The 20,707-nt window shown below is 50.6% G+C and overlaps 1 protein-coding gene across 7 annotated transcripts in view; it reads left to right on the top strand.

The window, feature by feature from the left end:
* OPCML (opioid binding protein/cell adhesion molecule like) overlaps positions 1-20,707 on the top strand; it is a 1,082,947-nt gene that overhangs the window by 524,424 nt on the left and 537,816 nt on the right. For 2 of the 7 annotated variants that reach the window (XM_072822751.1, XM_072822755.1), the window contains exon 2: positions 8,202-8,286. In XM_072822751.1, the coding sequence (XP_072678852.1) occupies positions 8,202-8,286 (85 nt within the window). Of the gene's footprint in view, positions 1-8,051; positions 8,287-20,707 lie in introns of those variants that run through there. The other 5 variants (XM_072822754.1, XM_072822749.1, XM_072822750.1 and 2 more) reach the window with 4 other exon arrangements.

The raw sequence follows: 20,707 nt of genomic DNA, 5'->3' as shown, positions 1-20,707 counted from the left end.
AGGGTGTAATGCAAAACACAAGTTCTAGTTCCTCTGTAAGACCAACAGATCGGATTCATTTTGGTAGGAAGAGGATGGAGCCCAGGTGAAGTAGCATCCTGCTTATTGAGCATTCTATGTGCCAAGCCCTCCCCTGGGTATTTCACATAAAACTTGTTCAGTTCTTCAAAGATAGAAAATAGCATTAATGTTACTCACCTAACCATTGAGGAAACTTGGCCTCGGAGAAGTCTGGCCCGTTGCTCAAGGTCCCAAGCTCCTGGGTGGTGGATCTGGATTTAGAGCCAGGCAGACTGACCCCTGACAGGCATTGTCTTCTTCACACCTCGGTTCCATTCTGAGTGGAATGATCCATTTTCCACCTATCACAGTGGAGGCAAGAATGAGACCAGGGAGGAGTAAGACCATCATAACTCCTACTGAGCATTTAAAAAACATGTTTTATGGCTTGTAGTTCTCAATATAATGCTTTTTGTTATTTGGTTTCTAGAACTATATGAGGTGTGACTATTAAGTAATGAGGCTGATTTTATTGTACGTCTTGTGGAAATTGGTCCCTTCACAGGAGTCTCCATCCTTTCTAGAAGGAGGTAGTTTAATGTGTTTCATGCCCTACCATGTCCCGCCCTTGACTAGAATAGTTTGGGGACCAGGGAAGAATTGAGTGTGGGGTAAAGAGAGTCCCTTGAGGCGACGGGGTTGGAGCCTCTGATGTCTGCCTCCCTGACTATCTACAAACTATGGATAGTGGATGCAGTTCTCTTATGAGCAGACATTTGCTGGTATTTACTCTGTGCCAAGGTCTAGTCCATAGTAGAGGAATCTGGGATGAGCAAGACAAACATCCTGCTCTTGGGGACTTTGCAAATCTTTTTTTTTTTTTTTTTAAGATTTTATTTATTTATTCATGAGAGACACAGAGAGAGGCAGAGACACAGGCAAAGGGAGAAGCAGGCTCCACACAGGGAGCCTGATGGGGGACTGGATCCCTGGACCTTGGGGTCATGACCTGAACCAAAGGCAGATGCTCAACCCCTGAACCACCCAGGCGTCCTGGGATCTTGCGACTGTAATGGGAGAAAGGTAGTTATACGTGTGTGCACATGCCTGCACACACACACACACACACACACACATTTTAAAAAGACAGTAAAAGAAGGCAGATGATAAATTAATTGGCTTTATAGCTATCAACAGATCACTCCCTAAGTCCTGGGGAACACCTCACCTATGTTTTTATAATGCGAATCTTGTATGCCTTATGGCTTCCTGTTGGCTTTGCTTATTTTAGCTTTTATTATTTTTGTGCATCCCTTGGGCGATTTTTGTTGTCTTATTTGTTTCGGTCAGTTTCAGTCATCTTGGCAGAGAGAAGAGAAGAGGGCTTGAGCGCTCGCTGTCACTGACGGCTGCCACTGTGCCAGGCACTGTGACAGGCGCTTCCAAGTGTGTCATCTGTCTTAATTCTCGCAGCAGGCCTTTGAAGACGCTCTTATTAACCCTGTTTACAGATGAGGAGATACGAACTCAGGGATGATAAGTCATGTGCCCAAGGTCACGGAGCTCAGAAGTGGCCGAGCAGGGCTATGGAGCATGCATCTTAACTCATGCCCGCTGTCGGTTCCTCTCACTAGCTCACGCAGAGGGGGCCGTGTGGGAAAAGGTGCGAAGTGCTCTATGATGAGAGGAGACTAGGGTAGGATTCAACGGACCTGCATCCTGGCCTCAGCTTAGCGGCCCTACGAGGAAAACCATCTGACATAATGTGCCTCATTTGCAAGAGTGCAAAGGGACGAGGGGCAGCGAAGGCCCTCATGCCCTGGCACTGATCGCACAGGCAGCGCTCACGGGAGAAGGGCCCTAGGTTTTACCGAGGACGCCACTGTGTCTCGTGCATACGACTACATTCTGGCATCTGTTGCCATTCCTTGGAACTTCCTGGATCCTAGAAACTGACGGCCCCGTTTCTGGGACCTTCTAGGACCTCTCTCATCACCAGCAAACATCCCTAGCGTACTACACTGCCTCGTCTGAGGGCCCCGAGCTACAAGGCCTCCTCAGTCGTTGCACCCCACTGGGTCCTTTCTGATGGAGGCAGGCTCTGTAATGTAAATCCGCATCGTGCACAGGCTTCTTACTTTATGTTTGTTCCTAGTGCACACACAGAGCAGCTGGGTACAATCTTTTCCCAGATAAACACAAGCTGTAAGTTTTCTTTATTTATGAATAACACACAGTTTGAAATTGCTTTTACAACTGGTTACAGATTTCATTAGGTAAATTCAGATATTTCTGTTGAATCCACAATTCCCCAATGGCCATCCTCACCTAGGTAAAACGGAACCTCATTAATAACCACTTTTGATCCCTTCTTAGGTGATCTTTAGGTGACTTCTAACTCTAAAATTGGCTCTTCTTTAAAATCAAAGAGATAACCCGTCCTGTTTCCCCATATTACACACGTACAAAACCTTCAGGCACCTCGGGAATTTGCCTGCCTGGTGCCATACAGCTTATCTGTCCAGAGCACCACTTCGGGGAAGAAACCTGTGGCACTGGGGGAATTAGGGGCTTCCAATAGGTAATAGGAACTGACATTCCTTGAGTGCTTACTGAGTGCCAGGCAGGATGCCGACTGCTTTACATGCAGTATTTCATTTAACACTCACCAATACTGTGTGTACTCATTATTATCTGTGCCTCTGTTTACCGATGGGGGAACGGAGGACGAAAAAGTTAAGGAGATTGTGAAAAGTCACGCAGAGGTATTGGGATGGGATTCCAGTGTCCCTGTCCTAGTGCCCCTACACTGTACAACAGGGGCTTTCACTTGACCTAGATCACAGCTGGTAAGTGATCTAGGTAGACCCATAACTAAAAAAAAAAAAAAAAACCTGGATCATTTGACTATTATTAAGGGTAAGTGAGCAGCAGTTTTTCCAAAATATAGTGATAACTTCATGGCCTCATTCTAAATCAATCCTCCAATCTACTCTCAGAAGCTGAGATGGAGCTGAGCGGAGGAAATACACTCAGAGACAAATGGACATCGGTGGAGTCGCTGTAGGTTCCAAAGTCAAAGATAAGGGGAATTACTTCGACTATACAAGGCAGAGGGGGGCTAGATCGGGGATGAGGATCCCAGGGACAATGGGCCCCCCACCCCAAAAGACTTTCACCATCTTTTTTTTTTTTTCCTTAACAGTAAGCTTGGAAGCAGGTTTTCAAGGTTTTCAATGAGATGCTAGTGTTGCCCTCAGCCCATACGGCAAGCCTCAGACTCCTTTCTCCTACTGCCACCCTAACATCTCCACCTGGCTAGCTGTCTCATGGAGCTTTGTCTTCACTCTTCCAACTTCTGCTTCTCAAAATCTAGTCCTCCCGGAGACATGACCGTCACAGGTAATGGTACCACCCAGTTACCAGCCAAACTCAGGAGTCATCCTCAGCCCCTTTATCTTCCTCGATTCCAACACCCAAACTTCCAGAGAGTCCTAAACGCTGTACATCCAAGACACGCCCCTTACGTTTCTATTTTTTGCCATCATCGTTGCTACCGTCACCATTTCTTTCCTGTTCCACTCTTGAAAATCTCCGTTTCCCGCCATACCAAACCACCCTTTACGTGACGACCACATTTTGTAAGTCTCAGTCAGTTCATGTCACCTCCCTGCTCTAAGTTTTCTGAAGTTATTACACTGCATTGAATCCACCTATGCCTTTTCTATTATAAATCACACCGAATATCAAGATATCTGTAGATCTGAATCAAAGCTCGAGTTTGGACATGGGGCATTTACAGTCTTTCACTCATATCTTTTTACACGTCACAAGTTGTTATCACAGGGACTTCTGTTATATAATCATCATCTATGATTATGAAATGCTTCCAGTGTGCAGATACACACATCGCCTCATTAATTGCCACCCTGTATTAATCATGTCTTAAAATTTTTCTGTATTTTATGATGTTTTGACATCTCAGAGGCTTCTAATTCTGGAGGGATTGCCCCTTCCCCCAAGGTAAGCTAATTCCTAGAGTTGGCAAGCAACTTGTCTTTAGCATGCGTTTCGCAGGCAAACCAATCAAGAGCCCACATCCCCAACTGCCTCCTTTATCCAAGGGTCACACACGAGCTATTTCCTCTGCCCCAACTCACCCCAGGAGCACTAGAGACCACCACGCAGCCCAGGACCTGCCAAAATCACTCAAACAATCTGATCCTAAGCTTGCTCAAGTTTGCCTACCCTGCCTCACCTTGCTTGGTTCTTCTGCTTCTTGACCCCCTACGCCCCCCCCCCCCCCCGCTTCCCCCTGTGGCCCTGCAGGGCACTTCCTCTTGGGAGGAAGTAACCAACTCTTCTTTCACGGAAGCTGTCTCTGTGTCTGTCCACATACCAGACCTCAAAACAAAATCTTGGGGACATTTCAAGACACCCCCAAGCCCCCCTGAGATAGGTATTGTTAGGTACCAGTCACCCAGCTGAAGGGTTGAAGAGTCAGGACCCGAAGAGACAATCCAACTTTGGAACCAATGTTCTTAGCTCTCTTACTTTGTCCTCAGATAATTTGTCTTTATATGTGTGGATATATGCCCCAAAGGGGTTAAACTGGAAGTCTCCCCATCATGGTTCTCAACCAAACATTCCTTAGAAAATCCCCAGTATAAACCATTTCAGTCCTGGCTCATTGTGAACCTCGCCCCCGGTTCTCTTTGCCATTCCAAACTGGTTTGGATTTCTAGTCTATAAATGGGATACTGGTCCCTAGCCTTACACATGAATGACGTCTCCCCCACAAAACCATAGGCTGGCAAAGATTAACGTAAAAGTTAGACTTCTGCAGCTATTTCTCTGACTTGCCAGTCCTTGAGTTCAGTCATTTAGTCGCTCACAAATATTGAACTAGGAAGCCAGCTTACTAGAAGAAAACAGACACAACAGGCTCTGTTCTCTGGACTCCAGATACTTATACCTGAGGGGCATCAGCCCCCCCCCCCAAAAAAATAGATACTTATCCCTTCCTCAAAAGAAAGATTTATTACTTATTATCAAGAATATAGAATGCGTTGCTTCAACCCACCTCTGCTACTCTTATTTTCTTGTCCCTTCTGTTCTTCTCCCAGTTGGACTTCTACCCCAATAACTTTTCCCATTTCAAGCAATCCTTTATAGACTGAGTTAGCACTTTGCAGCTGCTCCACGTGCATCTCCTGAGGAGCACTAGGAGTGGACCGACAGGTGCACGAGGAGGGAATGTCACATGAGCCCACGGCAACCAAGGGGCAGGGGCTGTGTAACTCATGGGGCAGGCTGACCCAACCCCATGCCACCATCGCCCAGGGCTCAAGACACAAACCCCTGTAACTGAAGGAAATGACAAGCACAGCCTCACATTCTCAGCTTCACTCAGGTTAAAACACTGGGAAAAAAAAAAAAAAAAAAAAAAAAGCCTTTCCTGGCTGGTGATGATGGATAAGAGCATCTCAGAGTTTAGAGGATCAGGCACAACGTGTATACAGAAAACCCAGGTCCACTCACATCTTAAGGAAAGATGTGTGTCATTAAAACTGGCAGGTGGTTCCAAAATAAGTAGTTGGGCTGCTCTCTGAGGCCTGAGCCTCTCTTCCAGGCATTTCTCTCCTCCCGCTCTCATAGCCCACGAGCTCAGGATGTGCGTGCTGCCCAGGGCCTGTCTTTGTTAATCTCTCTCTCTTCTGGAAAGGGGTGATGTGTGTTTTTTCCTATATTAAAAGAGATAAAGCACACATGGCATGACTGGTGACAAGTATTCTTTCTTCCTGAGGTGTGATGCTCTCATTAAAAACTTTAGACCTAACCACGCACGTGGACTCCCCATTTTACGGGAGAAGGACGGAGCCGTGTGTACGAGCGCTCAGTCTCCCATGAGGGAGAGAGCGGGGAGGGTGCCTTTGTAGCCTTAAAGCGGCTGAAGTAACGAATAAGAAGTTAAAGCTTATTTTTGAATTAAATTTCATTGTTCAGAGCCCAGCCTAATTTAACAAGAGGAACTGAGAAAGAATACAGTGAAGGAAATTGCAGAGTGACCATTAAGTCATGATGTAGGGGGATAAGCCGTGCTTTGGCCAGGTGTGGGGTGGCTTGTGGCAGAAGGGACAGGAGAGAAGCCATAGGACGGGCCCAAGGAGAGACGGGGCTCTGTGTTGAGAACTGGGAGAACCCGATGGGCCGGCCTTGGGGGGACCCCCGGGGCCCAGGCCCCCTCCCCACGCTCGGTGGTGCCCCTTCGTGGTGCTCTGGGCATGAAGCCATAGGTGGAGTCTGGGAAAATCAACCCTAACACTTTTTAGGTTCTCCAAGTGTTTGTCCAACCTCTTGCCTTTTTTTTTTTTTTTTTTTTTACAAAAAGGATACTTGAGGACGTGGTAGGAGGAAACTCATATTTGCCAGTGTTGGGGGGAGACACAAAGTGTCCACCGCCGAGCAGCTCCGAGCTGGGGCACCCGGGGCAGAGAGCGCTCTGCTTCTTTCCTCCAGAGCCCCGGGGGGAGCCTGGCCACGGGGCCGTCGTTGGGCAGGTGCCAAAGGGACGCGCGTGCACGCGGCTCAGGTGCCTCCAGGGGCGGGAAGCTCAGCTCTACAGGCGGGGCCTGGCGACCTGCGCGGGGCACGGGGAGGACAAGTGCGGGAGGACAGGTGTGGAGGACAGGTGTGGAGGTCAGGTGCAGGAGGACAGGTGCAGGAGGTCCGGTGCGGGGGACAGGTGCAGGAGGACAGGTGCGGAGGTCAGGTGTGGAGGACGGATGCGGAGGACGGGTGCAGAGGACAGGTGCAGGAGGTCGGGTGCAGGAAGTCGGGTGCAGGAGAACAGGTGCGGAGGACAGGTGCGGAGGACGGGTGCAGGAGGTCGGGTGCAGGAGGTGAGGTGTGGAGGACAGGTGCGGAAGTGAGGTGCAGGAGGACGGGTGCAGGAAGACGGGTGTGGGAGGTCAGGTGCGGAGGTCAAGTGCAGGGGGACAGGTGCAGGTGGACAGGTGCAGGGGGACAGATGCGGGCGCCTCTTTGCCATCTGCCCCCCCCCGGAGGGGCGGGGCATCCTCCCGGCTGCCGGGGTGGGGGTGGGGTGGGGGTGGCGCGGGCTCCCTCCCCCCCGCCCCCCGCTCTGCGGAGCAGCCCGCCTGGCCGCGGCGCCGCAGGGGTTAAGGCGCGCCCCGCGCCCCAGGAGCGCCCCGGGAGCCCCGCCCGCCCGCCGCGGCCCGGGGAGAGGGGAGAGGGGAGAGGGGAGAGCGGCGCTGACCGCCCCGCCGCTGCCATGACAACCCGGGCCGGGCCCGCGCGTCGGGGCGGCTCCGGGAGGGGGAGCGCAGCCCGGGGGCGGCCGCCGAGCCCTCCGCGCGTCCCCGCGTCCCGCCCGCGTCCCCGGAGGCGGGGGGGCCGCGCTCCGCTCCCCGAGCGGCCGCAGCCTGGGCCGGGCGGCGCTGGGCGGGCTGGCGCGGGGCGGGGAGGCCGGCAGTGGCCGCCCGCGCTGCGGTGAGGACGCAGGGCGCCGCCGGGCGCCGGAACTTCGGGCGCCTCGGGGCGGCGGGTTCGAGCCCCGGGCCGGCCCCGACCCGTCCGTGCGCGCGCGGGCTCCGGAACGCCCCCTCCCGTCGGCGGAGCGGCAGCCGGCGGGCACCTCCGCCGCCCAGACACCTGCCTCGCGCCTCCCTCCGGGCTGCAAACTTTTGGTGCCGAGACCTCCGCAGGACGCGCCCCGCCGCGTCTCCCAGCCGCGCCTCGGAGGCAGAGGCAGAGGCAGAGGCAGAGGCAGAGGCAGAGGCTGAGGCAGAGGAGGGGCGGCGGCCGCTGACCCCCCTCCCCGCGCCCCCGCGCCCGCCCCCGCCCGCGCCCCAGGGGAGCGCCGGGAAAGCTCCTTTCGGAGGCAGGAGGGGCACCTGGCTCCGCCGGGCTGCAGAGCTGGGGCAGGATCTCGGGAGCACCCGGAGGCTGCGCACAGCCCGGACTCGCCTCCGCGCCGCCCGGGTCGGCCTGGGGCTCCCCCCGCGCCCCGCGCCTCCCGCCGCGCGCCCGCCCGGGTGGGGGGCGAGGACCGCGCCGCCGCCGCCGCCGGAGCCCCGGGAAGCCGCGGCCGTCGAGGATGGGGGTCTGTGGGCACCTGCTCCTGCCCTGGAAGTGCCTCGTGGTCGTGTCTCTCAGGCTGCTGTTCCTTGTGCCCACAGGAGTGCCCGTGCGCAGCGGAGATGCCACCTTCCCCAAAGCCATGGACAACGTGACGGTCCGGCAGGGGGAGAGCGCCACCCTCAGGTAGGGAGCTGCACTTCGGGGGGGTGGCCTGGGGCTGACCTGGGGCCGCAGGGCTGCAGGCCGCACAGCTGCCCCCTCCAGGGCTCGTCCCTGGCTGTGGCCCGGGAGGCCCGGGCTCCGATGCGGGACACCCAGGCCCATGCTTGGGGCTCGCGCATCCCCCGGGCGGGTCGGGGGGGCGGTGATGACACGGCGAGATTCACTCTTGCCCTGGCTCCCAGGTGACAGCTCCAGCGCCCTGTGATTGCAGCCTGGGCTCACCTGCCTCCACGGGGCGCTCCGGGGGGGTGGCCCCCTGCAGGCCCGAAGGTCCAGAGGACGCCGGGTCGTCCGTCTTCCCCATGGGGGTGGCTTTTGCTCCTGCCAGGGAGGCCCTGCAAGTGCCGCCCCCCACCCCCTTGTGAGTCTGCTCAAGACCCAGCCGGCCCTGTCCAGCGCCCGGTGCTCCTGGGACCCCTCTTACGAATGATGAGGGCAGTTTCGTCTTTGCGGGCGCGGGCCAAGCTTTTGCTACCAGGACATCACTCCTGTGCGGAAAAAGGCACAAGAGAAAGCTTTTTGTTTTACCTTAATGAGTTACAGAGAATCACTTACAGGCTCCAGGCAGAGGGGTGGAGATTCTTGGAATATGAACCTTTGGGGACTGGGCCCGCTGCAGCAGAGACTTTAATAAGAATGCAGCCACCACTTTCCACCAGCTCAGCAGATATCATCTTTTATCCCTTTAATGAGGCAGTTCTGGTCCTAGGAGACAGATTCAGGGACGTCCCAGCTTAACTCTGGCTCGCAGTGTACACAGGCTGAATGCGTTTGCCCTGTCTATGACTTTGATGGTTATGGGGAAAATAAAACATGCTGTCCCAGATTCTGCAGCCAAGAAGCCCGGCTTCTCCAAGGAACGGCTGGGGATGGGGCTTCCTTCCTGTTCTTTCGGCTCCTCTGGTTGAACTCTCTGTTATCTGGACGAGCCGCGTCCTGGGGAAGGAAGGAAGGGCCTTTTGGGACACACTGGCTGTTCTTTCCCAAGCTAAGGTGGGATTCTGGGCACTTTGGGAGATTCTTGGCTGCTGCTGCTTTTGAGGAAGAGGACAGATTTCAACAGATGTGTCTGCTGGTGCTCAGGGGCCCAGGAAGGAGAGCGTACAAGGAGCGTTAGGGACGGCGGGAGGGGAGACCCTCCCTCCCGGTCCTGTGGGCAGTCCTCAGCCTGTCCCAGACTCGGGTGCCATACGTCTAACTCGCTGCCTCAGGAAGTTTCTGGGGCCCACTCCCCGAGGTCCGACTTACGGGATGCACATCAGCAGCAGACCCGTGGGCTCCAAGTTAGACGCGGTCCCGGGCTGCGGCGCAGGTTCAACGAGGAAATGCTGGTGAACGCTGGCAGGTGTGAGGGGCTGCACACACCTGTCTTTATCTCCTAACCTCGTCCTGGGGGCAGAGAGGCCCAGCACCAGATAAGGCCTCCTTGCCGAACCTTCCAAACCTTCTGTCCCGTGCCGACCCCGAAAGTTAAAGCAGAAACTTAACTCCAGCTTTCTGCTTTCTGCTTTCTGCAGTGGGACGATGCCACCAGCAGAGGGCCAGCTCTGCTCTACCTTTTTTTTTTTTTTTTTTTTTTTTATTAGCTGCTGGCCTGGTTTCATGATCTTCAATTCAAATGTTCAGCAGCTGGGCTTGGTAATGGGAATGGGAATAAAAACGGGAAAAGCTGAATAGTTGCTTTTTGTGCTTTGTGGGGGAAAAAATCCTTACATGTGCGAGGATAACTGTTATCTGTTACCTGATTGCACGCTTTGATTTTTAAAAAAGTAAACACGGTCTGTGCTGGTTTTGCCTCTCCTCCTTTGTAGAATTTGCTCTGAAATAGAGGGATTTAGCACATTGTCCACATTTTAATCTCTTTATATCCCCCCCCCCTTTTTTTAACCTCTTGTGTTCTTCTCTCTTACTAGTTGAGTCTTTGTTTTTATCGGGTGATTCCATTGTAGGTGCTTTTGCCTGTAATTTGTTCTCCCTTTTTTTTGCCTTTATCATGGAATTCCTGGTAATTTCTGGTTTTCTTAAGGTTTAGCTTTCACTCCTGTCACAGGGTTTCCTAGAACAGCATACGAATGTCCCGCAGCTTTCTGGGGTTCCAATCTCTCTAGTTTTGTGTGCATCTCTGGTTTGTTGACTGACAGCTGTGTGCCTCTGACAATGAAAAACTTATTTGTCAGGACTCGGAGGGAGAGTCCTGGCTTCTCGGGAAATCCTTAGCCTCAACCCCCAGATAAATATATCATGTTTTATTCTGCGTTGTATTTTTCTTTTTTTTTCAAAGACTGTGATTCTTAAGTATGGTCACACTTCAGTCTCCTTAAAGATATTCCCCTGGGAATCCAGTGTTTGGAAATTTAGTGTTCTAAATGCATCAAGTGTGCAGGATGTGCCGAAAAAAATTGAATGCTTCCCAGGCCCACCAGCCGCAGAAAGTCTTTTCGAATGTGTGGCTGCCTCGGATCAAAATCTCTCAAGTCTGTCTCTAAATCCTGAATGAAGTCACACAGGAGGCCCGAGACCTCATAGAAAAAGCAAAGGAGTGGAGGAAGCCGGGTCCTCGTTTGAGTTTTCCAGTGAGAAATTGCAGGGCTTAGAGAAGGATGGTGTCCTTCCTTGGAGATATCAGTTTTGTTTTGATAGGTCTTTGATTGCATTGAGGGACATTAGGAAGTGATGTGCCAGAGATGACACTGAAGTCTCGAACGTGGATAAAACTCATTTTATATAAGTGAGGCAATATTATCTTCCTCATAACTACTTCACAGGGCTACTTGAAAAGTAAAAATAATTATTTGAATATTGAGTAATTTTGCCTTCTTGGAAGAGAGATGATATGGGAAATGAAGGTGGTGTTCACTATGGCTGAATTATAGCTTCTATGAATCTGATTTGAATTCATTATTACAAATGGGCCCTCTTGGCCAGAATCATTTCATTACAATTATCTGCTGTTGGGTTAAAAATGTTCTGTGCCTTTCCATTATATTAGATATGACAAGTCTCTAGAATTCCTATGTCTGAATCGGTGCCCACATCCGGGAAGGAGCCCAGGCTGCCCAGTGCGGTCAGTTGGGTCCCGTCAAGCCATTTCTGTTGCGCGGGCCATAGCCGGGTGTGTGCTTTCCTCCTGGGCCTCAGTCTCCTCTAAATACGGGTTAGTTACCTGTCATCTGTGTACGTGGATGCTGCACACGGGGCTGCAGTGGGATGGGGTAGGGGTTGTTGCTCTAAGGGACTGGTCCACTTGACGGGAAACGTTCCCACCACGCGCAGTGTATGCATTTATGTATTAATTATGGCAGGATAATCAGTTTTGCTGCTCCAGGCTTGCTGACCTGGGATATTTATTTATTTATTTATTGATTGATTGATTGTATATTTTTTATTGGAGTCCGATTTGCCAACATACAGCATAACATCCAGTGCTCATCCCGTCGAGTGCCCCCCTCAGTGCCCATCACCCAGTCACCCTATCCCTCCGCCCACCTCCCCTTCCCCTTCCACTCCCTCCCCTTGTTCGTTTCCCAGAGTTAGGAGTCTCTCATGTTTGGGGAGTTATGCTTAAATACTCTTTTCTAAAATGTCCCCGCATTTTCATTTGGAGTTCTGAGCTAATCCATTTGGAACCAAGTTTAGGGTTGACTACTTCCAAGGAATAATCTGAGCAGCAGGATTTTTGCCCAAGCAACCAGTCAGGCTCCTGGGGACAACATACTGCTGTTCGCCTGGGTGTTTTTCTCTGTTTTGCGCTCACCCTTAGCAGCTTCTCTGTTTGTGAACATCAGAAAATGCAGAGTGGCTGCTAGGTTCTTGGGAACAGGTGCTCCAGGTTTGCACATTGTGGTGTTTAAGGTGCCTCTGCGGAATGAGGTCATGGGTGAGGGCCGAGCTTCACTCTTAGTCTGGGGAGATGAAGACGTAAGGGGACATGGAGGCAAGGATGGGCCCATGTGGGACCCCCTCACGCGGTGATGCTGACCTGGGCTGCACACTGCACCCCTCCCTCCCCGAGATGCTTTTAAAAAATTCTGCTCCCAGCCTCCCAGACAAATAAAATCAGAATCTCCGGAGGTAGGTGAGCATAGAGGTGGGCTTGTGAGACTTAGAAAAATCTCCTCCAGTATTTCTGAGCTGGAACCAGAGCCAAGAATCACCTCTCTAAAGCCTTTTCCTGCCCCCGGAGCATCCGAGCAAGCGGGTCTCCCATGAGCCTACCTCGGCTCAGGTGTCCCCCTGATGTGTGCTCGCACCTCACCACGCACAGGCTGCCTTGGGCTCTAGAAGGGGCCCGGGCTTCCGCGGCCCCAGCACCTGGATTTGATTCTTTCCTGACTCAGTACGTGATCTTGAGCACGTCGGTCCACCTGAGCACACCGAGAAGGAGTAAATGCTCAGCCTACGACATCGGGGGATGAAGTATGTGGCCCCAGGCTAACTACGGAGCATGTGCATGTGAGTTGTCACTGGTGCGCGTGCAATTCCTCAGTAACAGCCCATGATACTCCCACTCCCTTCCTGGCTTGAGGGCCCTGCCTCTTCCCCCTTCACCCCCACCCCACCTGGCAATAAGCTGATTGCTTCCCGCTTCCCCTGCAGCATCCTCGAGGCTGGGATGACCCACGCTGAGCCCCACTAACGCCGTGGCCCCAGCCCTACGCGTGCGGGTGGCTAGACGCGAGCTGCTGCAGCTTAGGGACGCCACCTTGTGGGCTGAGTACAGAAGGCGGGATGGACCAAGGGCTTCAAAACTAGGGATCGGTCCGATGCTTTAATACCTTTTAACGGGACCCCACCTGTTATCGCGTGTTATCACCTCAACAGCCACGAAGTGCTGACACGGGGAGACTTCCGTTCCCTTTGGGATCTGACGCAGGGACACTCAGCGCCGGGCTAGAGATCTTGGAGGCCTGGGGGACTTTGGAAACACGGGTGGGGACGGTCCGATCTGAAAATGTGCGGGAAGCCCTACGGTCCCCGTGGGCCAGACGCTGGGCACGTCAGTGGGACCGAGCCGTGTTCCGGGCGGCAACGCGGTCATACAGTCACGAGTGGGGCTGCGCGTGGCGAATCCCCCTGGGGCTTGGCGTGCCCGCCGGCCAGCCGAGGGAGCCAGCCTCTCGGCGTCCCGGGTTCCTCGAGAACATCTGCCCCCCAGCACGTTCATGGGTGCCAAGGGCAAGGCCCGCGCGGGATTCTGAGGCCTCGTGATACATGCCCCATGGCTTTCTGAGCTGCCCTGGAAAACTCCGCGCCTCCTGCAGCCTCTGAGAAGGGGCTCAGAAGGGGCATGTGGCCGCCTGAGGGCGGCGGGGACCACGGCCACTGGGACGCAGGTGCCACCGACGACAGGGTGGGGTCGGGCAGGGAGATGTAGCGAGAGGAGGAGCCAGGCCCCATTTGACCTTCCCAGGGCAGGACGCCGAGAGTGACTTACCAGCAGGAAGCATCCTCAGGGTCCCAAGACGAGGGAGTGACCGACCGAGACACCCCAGGGTGGGGAGGGCTGGAAATGCACTTGTCTCCTACCCGAGCCTTAGCCCTGCTTGAATTTTTTTGGGAGGGGGGTTGTTTGTTTTTTTAAACCCGGACCAGACAGCCCCAGACCACTTCAGATCCACCTGGTGTTCCCAACTCCCGTGCAGGCGGGGCTGGCGCCGGCGCCCCAAGTGGAACGGGAGAGAGCGGCCTGGGCCGGGCCTGGGGACAGGCTGCATCATCAATCCCTGCCCTCCTCCCAGCAAATGACACCTTCCCGCAGCTTCTTGTACCCTGGTGTATCTTTTCTTAAGATGTGAAAATTGAAGTCGTAATGTCTCTGCAGCTCAGCAGTTCCCGTGCCTCGATCTGGGTGTCATTTCCTTGGTAGAGAAGGTTAGGGATGGGACACGTTTGAGCCTTATGTCACTGTCCCTGCAGGATCATACCACAGACCCTTTAATAACATCAGCGAGGTGGGGGAGCTTTTAAAATAAACAGGCTCTATTATCCATGATGAAGTGTGTGTCAGAGGCCAGGCCAATTATTGTTTCGTGTGATTTTCCGAGTATTATTATCCCTAAATAACAGCCTCAGAGATTGAGGTTGAGGATGGTTAAGTCACTTACCTTCGGTTACGTGGTTATCCTGTGTCTGGATTTGCTCCAGGAAGACCTTTCTCTTCTCAGTTTCATGGGACGCCCCTCCCCCTGCTGCAGCCCTCCCCCCCTCAAGCCCAGGCACAGAGACCGGGCGGAGCATCCCTGCGCCGCCAGCAGAAAAAAACAAAAGCACCCTTTCTGTGCCCCGGACCTGCACCTGAGTAAAGGTCAGGAAATCTGCGTTGCAATTAGGGCTGTGGCTGGGCTGATGGACCTTAGCTGTCCCCTTTGCTTTCTGCTGCCCCCCCGCCCCTGCATAGGAGTAGAGGGCGTCATCTGGTCCTGGAAGTGATGCACCTGCAAGCAGCATGCAAAGCGACGACCGCCGGGAGGGCCCAGGGTACTGTCAAGCCGTGGCGGGTGCTCTTCGCTGTGAGCCGTGTGTGTGTGCTGCACTCCCCTCCTGCGTGACCTTCCCCTGCATGCCCGTATCTACAAGGACCCTGCAAACCAAGCCAGAGTGGGCAGGTGCCTCTTGACAAGAGCCTGCTTGTGCCAGAGCATTTCCTTGACAACTGTGAGGAAATGAGTGATCTGTATGGAAGTATAGAATGAAGGGAGGTGATTTTTTTTTAAATCCTAAAATATATGTCATTTCATGATCCCCTGTCCCCATCCTTATATTTGTATTTTAGTTTAAACCATTTGGCTGTGAAAACAGAGAACCGCAAGCTTTGTACTCACCTTGCTTCTGATTCATACCCTGGAGGAAACCGTGCGACCCCTTTTGGCCTCCTCTTCCCTGGAGACCGCGCATTTTGCTTAAATCAAAGAGATGCTGAAGGACTTGACCTGGCTTCCCATAAAAGTGCTGATCAATAAAATGTTTTAAAAATTAGTTTTGAATATTAACCATTTTCAGTGGGTCTGAAAATTTACGGCATCTCGATTAACCAAGTTTCCGCTGCATAATAGGAACAAAGATTGTTCTAAGTGGTTGTTAAGGTTTCTGGCCAGCCCACGGAAGATAATTTAACTCATAATTATCCAAAATGCAACGCAGCAGCAACGAAGAATAATAAGGAGCAACGTTGTCGTAGAAGTGATTACACAGAAGCGAGAGAAAAATGGATATGATAATTTTCTATTTATCACGACTGCCAATGCTGAAGAAAAGTAGGCCTAGCAAGAGGAAGATAACATGGAAACATTCTCCTGAAGATATTTCTGAATACTTTCAAAAGTTTGAGAGTTTGCCTTGTTTCTGTTGTGCCAAATTCAATTTTAAGACGTATAGCTTTCGTGTTATTGGATTCAAGTACACGTATGCGTTTGCCGCTTCCCTGATGATTGGATTTTTTTCCATAAATATAGATGAAGAAAGGAAGATGGATAAAGGAAACAAAAGACAAAAGTGGGGAGAAGAGCACTCGAGGGAGATTTTTCCCCAGGTGTCAGCTGAGAGGTGAAGGAAGACACAGAGCTAAAGAGGAAGGGCAGGTGTGTACACGGGAGAGAAGCAAGTAGCCTGACGTGGAATTACCTGGTAGTCCAAGGTCAAGAAAAGGAAGAAAGTGGTGGAGAAGAATTAACCGTGTCCCACGGTACCTGCTGTGAGGAGGGCTCTATGCCCCCTGTCCAGGGCATAGGACCAGGCACCCCGGGGCCCAGCGCCCATGCTGAGTCAACGCAGAGCCACGCAGGGCTCAGATTCCCTTTGCCCCTAGAGTCCGCTCTTTCTGAACCTCGCTTCCCACCTGTCCCGCACCTGTCAATCCCCTTCTTGTCACTGACTTCCTAGTCCATGTCTCATTACTCTGTGTGGGACCTGCCCTAGGCCTGGGTGACTGCCCGGACCTCTTCTCCAAGAGACCGGGTCCACGCTCGACCCCACCCCTGCAAGTCTAGGGTTTCATGCACTTTCCAATGCTCGCCATTTGCCTGCCCACCCAGTGTCCGTTCAGGAGACCACCTCAGCGTGGGGAGCGCGTGAGGGGCAGGCCAAGTCGCACTTGCTCCTGGGCCATTAAACCATTTATTCTCAGGTACGTGGTTTGCTGTATCAGACGCTTGTGGCTGCGATGGGCTGTGAATGATGCCATCACAACGTAGGGTCTCCTGGTCACTGTGTGGAACTTTCCATGATGGACAAAAGGCAGAGCCAGCATCTGTGACACAGAATTCAATCAGTCAGGTGCTTTATGGGAGTGGCCGTGCTCCCGTGGAGATGCCGCCTCAATGGGAGAAACCATAAGAAAGAGAAGGGAGCAATGGTGTTCATCTCTGCACTTTGCACTGCTTTCTGGGCCGTCTCGGAACATAGTCCTCTCCCCATTGGTTGTTGTTTTCATGCTTCTTCGGTGTCTTTTGTTAAATACATTAGTGTCTACTCTTGGTCTTTGTATCCCCAGTGTCCGGTGCAATACCTCACATGTAGTAGTTGCTCCACATTTGTCGAAAAGATGCATATTGTCCTTTATTTCTATCCCTTTGTCTCTCTCTCCCCACCCGCGTGCACACACACACACATGCGCACACGCACATGCGCGTGTGCGCACACATAGTCGCCTATCTACTTTTTCTAATAAAGATGTTCTCACCCATTTTGAGGTAATTGGGAAGTCACTGAAATTACAACCAGAGATTCTGACATTTGAATCCTGGTTGAGATAATGATCTCTCCCTAGATAGTTGGTATTTAACTTGTCCTGTCTCCTCCTGCTTGTTATAATTGCTGTATTCACGAATTTCACAATATTCTTAAAGCCACTGGCAGGAAATTCTGATCATTTGCAAGGGAGGTGAGCCTCCCTCCTCCGTTTTTATCAAGGTTACAAAAGAAATGACGGCACATTCTGGAAGTATATCTGCAAACTTTAGGGGATGGAAATGCCAATGTGAATAATCTCCTAAAATTGCAGGAAGCATTTCTGAATGAAGGGGTTTATGTACCCATTTCCTTGGCCATTTGAAGTGCAGCTGTTTCTGTGACAAGGTCTCACTGTGACAGTCTTGATTATGTCTCAGCAGCCCATATCCCGCCGTACCTGAGCAGTGGGACCACTTCACAGGATGTTCTTGATTATATACTCTGTTTACAATTGGCTAGTCGGGGGACGCTTAGTGAAATATAAGGTAAAGCCATAACCCCTTTCTTTTTTTTTTAAATTTATTTATGATAGAGAGAGATAGAGAGAGGAGCAGAGACATAGGCAGAGGGAGAAGCAGGGTCCATGCAGGGAGCCCGATGTGGGACTTGATCCCGGGTCTCCAGGATCGCGCCCTGGGCCAAAGGCAAGGGCCAAACCGCTGCGCCACCCAGGGATCCCCTGTAACCCCTTTCAAGAGGTTAAGAAACACAGACTTGAAAGTCAAAAAAGCTCATTTCTAATCCCAGCTCTCATACATTTTGGCTCTATACAGTAGGACAAGTGGGTAAGATTCTCTAAGACTCGATTTCATGATTAAAAAAAGAGGGACTCTGTAGCCACTTTGTTGAGTCATTGGGGAGGAATGCATGGCATCAAGTTTGTAAGAACTTAAAGTCTGATAGGTAGTAAGTTCTCAATAAACAGTAACATTACATTAAAAAAGTAAATGACTGGGCGATGGGCACTGAGGGGGGCACTTGATGGGATGAGCACTGGGTGTTATTCTATATGTTGGCAAATTGAACACCAATAAAAAATAAATTTATAAAAAAAAAGTAAATTACTGAATTACCAACTTAAAAAGGAAGCTTGTATTAACCGCTTATATGCCAGTAACTATGCTGGGCAGTGTGAATATTATAAAGGTGAATCAATCCTAGACTCCCCTCTTTAAACACTTACATCCAGTGAATGTATTAGCAGGATGAAGGGCCCACAGATCAGGAAGTAAGGGAGGAAAAGACCAGGAAAAGAAGGGAGGAGGAAAAGAGAGTTTACTTTTTATTTTTTTTTAAGATTTTATGTATTTATTCATGATAGACATAGAGAGAGAGAGAGGCAGAGACACAGGCAGAGGGAGAAGCAGGCTCCACGCAGGGAGCCCGACGCGGAACTCGATCCTGGGACTCCAGGATCACGCCCTGGGCCAAAGGCAGATGCCAAACCACTGAACCACCCAGGGGTCCCCCGAAAGAGAGTTTACTTAAAATGCACCATATTAACTGTCCACTTGCACAAACTTGCACATCCATATTCACCCACATAACCACCACTCCAAAGGGTACAGAACATTTTTATCACCCTCAATGCCCTCTTTTTTTTTATTATGGTAAAATTTACATAACATGACGTTTACCTTTTTTTTTTTTTTTTTTGGAGAGAGAGAGAGAGAAAGTGCATGCATGCACGCCATGGGGAGAGGTACAGAGAGAGAAGGAGAGAAAGAATCTGAAGCAGGATCCATACCCAGCGCAGAGTCCTGGGCAGGCTTGACCTCACAACCCAGAGATCATGACCTGAGCCAAAATCAAGAGTTGGGGGAAAAAAAAAAAGGAGTTGGTCGTTTGACGGGGCAGCCCAGGTCCTGTTCACCGATTTTAAGTATACGGCTCTGTGCCAACAATATTCACATTATATGCAACATTCACCACCATCGATCTCCAGAACTTTTCTCACCTTTCCAAACTGAAACCCTACACCCATTAAACACTAACTCTCCATCCTCCACTTCCCACAGCCTCTGGAAACCGCCATTCCACGTTCTGCCTCTGAATTTGCCTACTCTGGTCCCTCATGCACATCGTCTCATGTAGTATTTGCCATTTTGTAAGTGGCCTGTTTCACTTTGCACAGGGTCTTAAAGATTCATCAAGGTTGTAGCATGTGTCAGGATTTCTTTTCTTCTTAAGGCTGAATACTATTCGATCACATGCGTATTTCATATTTTGTTTATCCATTTATTTGTTGATGGACACTTGGGTCTCTTCCATCTCTTAGCTGTTGTGAATAATTCTGCTGCAAACACGGGCGTACAAATATCTATTTAAGTCCTTGTTTTCAATTCTTTTGGTGTATACCCAGAAGTAGAATTGTATATGCATGAAACTGGATGGTATGGTAATTCTGTTCAGTTTTTGAGGAACCCCTGCACCATTTCCCATAGTGGCTGCCCCATTTTACATTCCTTTCAGCAGTGCATAAAGGTTCCAATTTATCTGCATCCTAGCCAACATTTATTTACTATTTTTTGATAATGGCCATTTTAATGGATAAATGAAGTGTTATTTATTGTGGTTTTGATTTGCATTTCCCTATGGATTAATGATGTTGTGTGCTTACTGGCCATTTATGTATCTTCTTTGGAGATCTCTATTACGTTGATTGTCCATTTTTAATCAGGTTGTTTATTATTATTTTTTTTGTTCTTAAGTTGTAGGAATTCTTTATGTAGTCTGGATATTAATTCTCTAGTATATATGCAATTTTTACGTGTTCTTCCATCTGTGGATTGCCTTTTCACCCTGTTGATAGTGTCTTTTAATGCACAAATGTTTTTAATTTTGAAGCAGTGCATTTTCCCTGTCTTTGCCTTACTGCTTATACTTTTGGTGTCATAAGCAAGACATTACTGCCAAATACAATGTGATAAAGCTTTTCCTGTATGTTTTAAGAGTTTCATAGTTTTTGCTCTTACAATTAAGTCTTTAGTCCATTTCTAGTTAATTTTTGTATATGATGTGAACTTGAGGGTCCAAATTATTATTATTATTTTTTTTGCATGTGGATATGTGATTTTCTCACTAACATTTCCTGAAAAGACTATTTTTCCCCTGGGTATCTTCACACTCTTGTTGAAAATCATTTGAACATGTATGTAGGGTTAATTTCTGGGCTTTCCATTCTATTTTATTATGTCAATACCATACTGTTTTGAATACTGTAGCTTTGTGGAAGGTTTCAAAATTAGGAAGTGTGAGACCTCAACTTTGTTCTTTTTTTTTTTTTTAAGATTTTATTTATTTATTCATGAGAGGCACAGAGAGGAAGAGACACAGGCAGAGGGAGAAGCAGGCTCCATGCAGGGAGCCCGATGCAGGACTCGATCCCGGGACCCCGGGGTCATGCCCTAAGCCGAAGGCAGACGCTCAACCACTGAGTCACCCAGGTGTCCCACTTTTTTCTTTTTCAAGATTGTTGTAGCTATTTCAGATCTTTCTGAGATTCCATATGTATTTTGGATGGGTTTTTCTATTTTTGTAGAACAAAACAAAACAACACCACGCTAGAATGTTAATAGGGATTGCATTGCTTGGTTGCCATAGATCTTTGACTGATTTTCACAGCCCCTATAAAGTCATTCTATTCTGTTTCTAG

The sequence above is a fragment of the Canis lupus genome, chromosome 3 (assembly GCF_048164855.1).
Source record: "Canis lupus baileyi chromosome 3, mCanLup2.hap1, whole genome shotgun sequence".
NCBI classification, from domain to species: Eukaryota; Metazoa; Chordata; class Mammalia; order Carnivora; family Canidae; genus Canis; species Canis lupus.
Note: the sequence above shows the minus strand (reverse complement) of the source record. Positions and strands in the feature narration are given on the sequence as shown.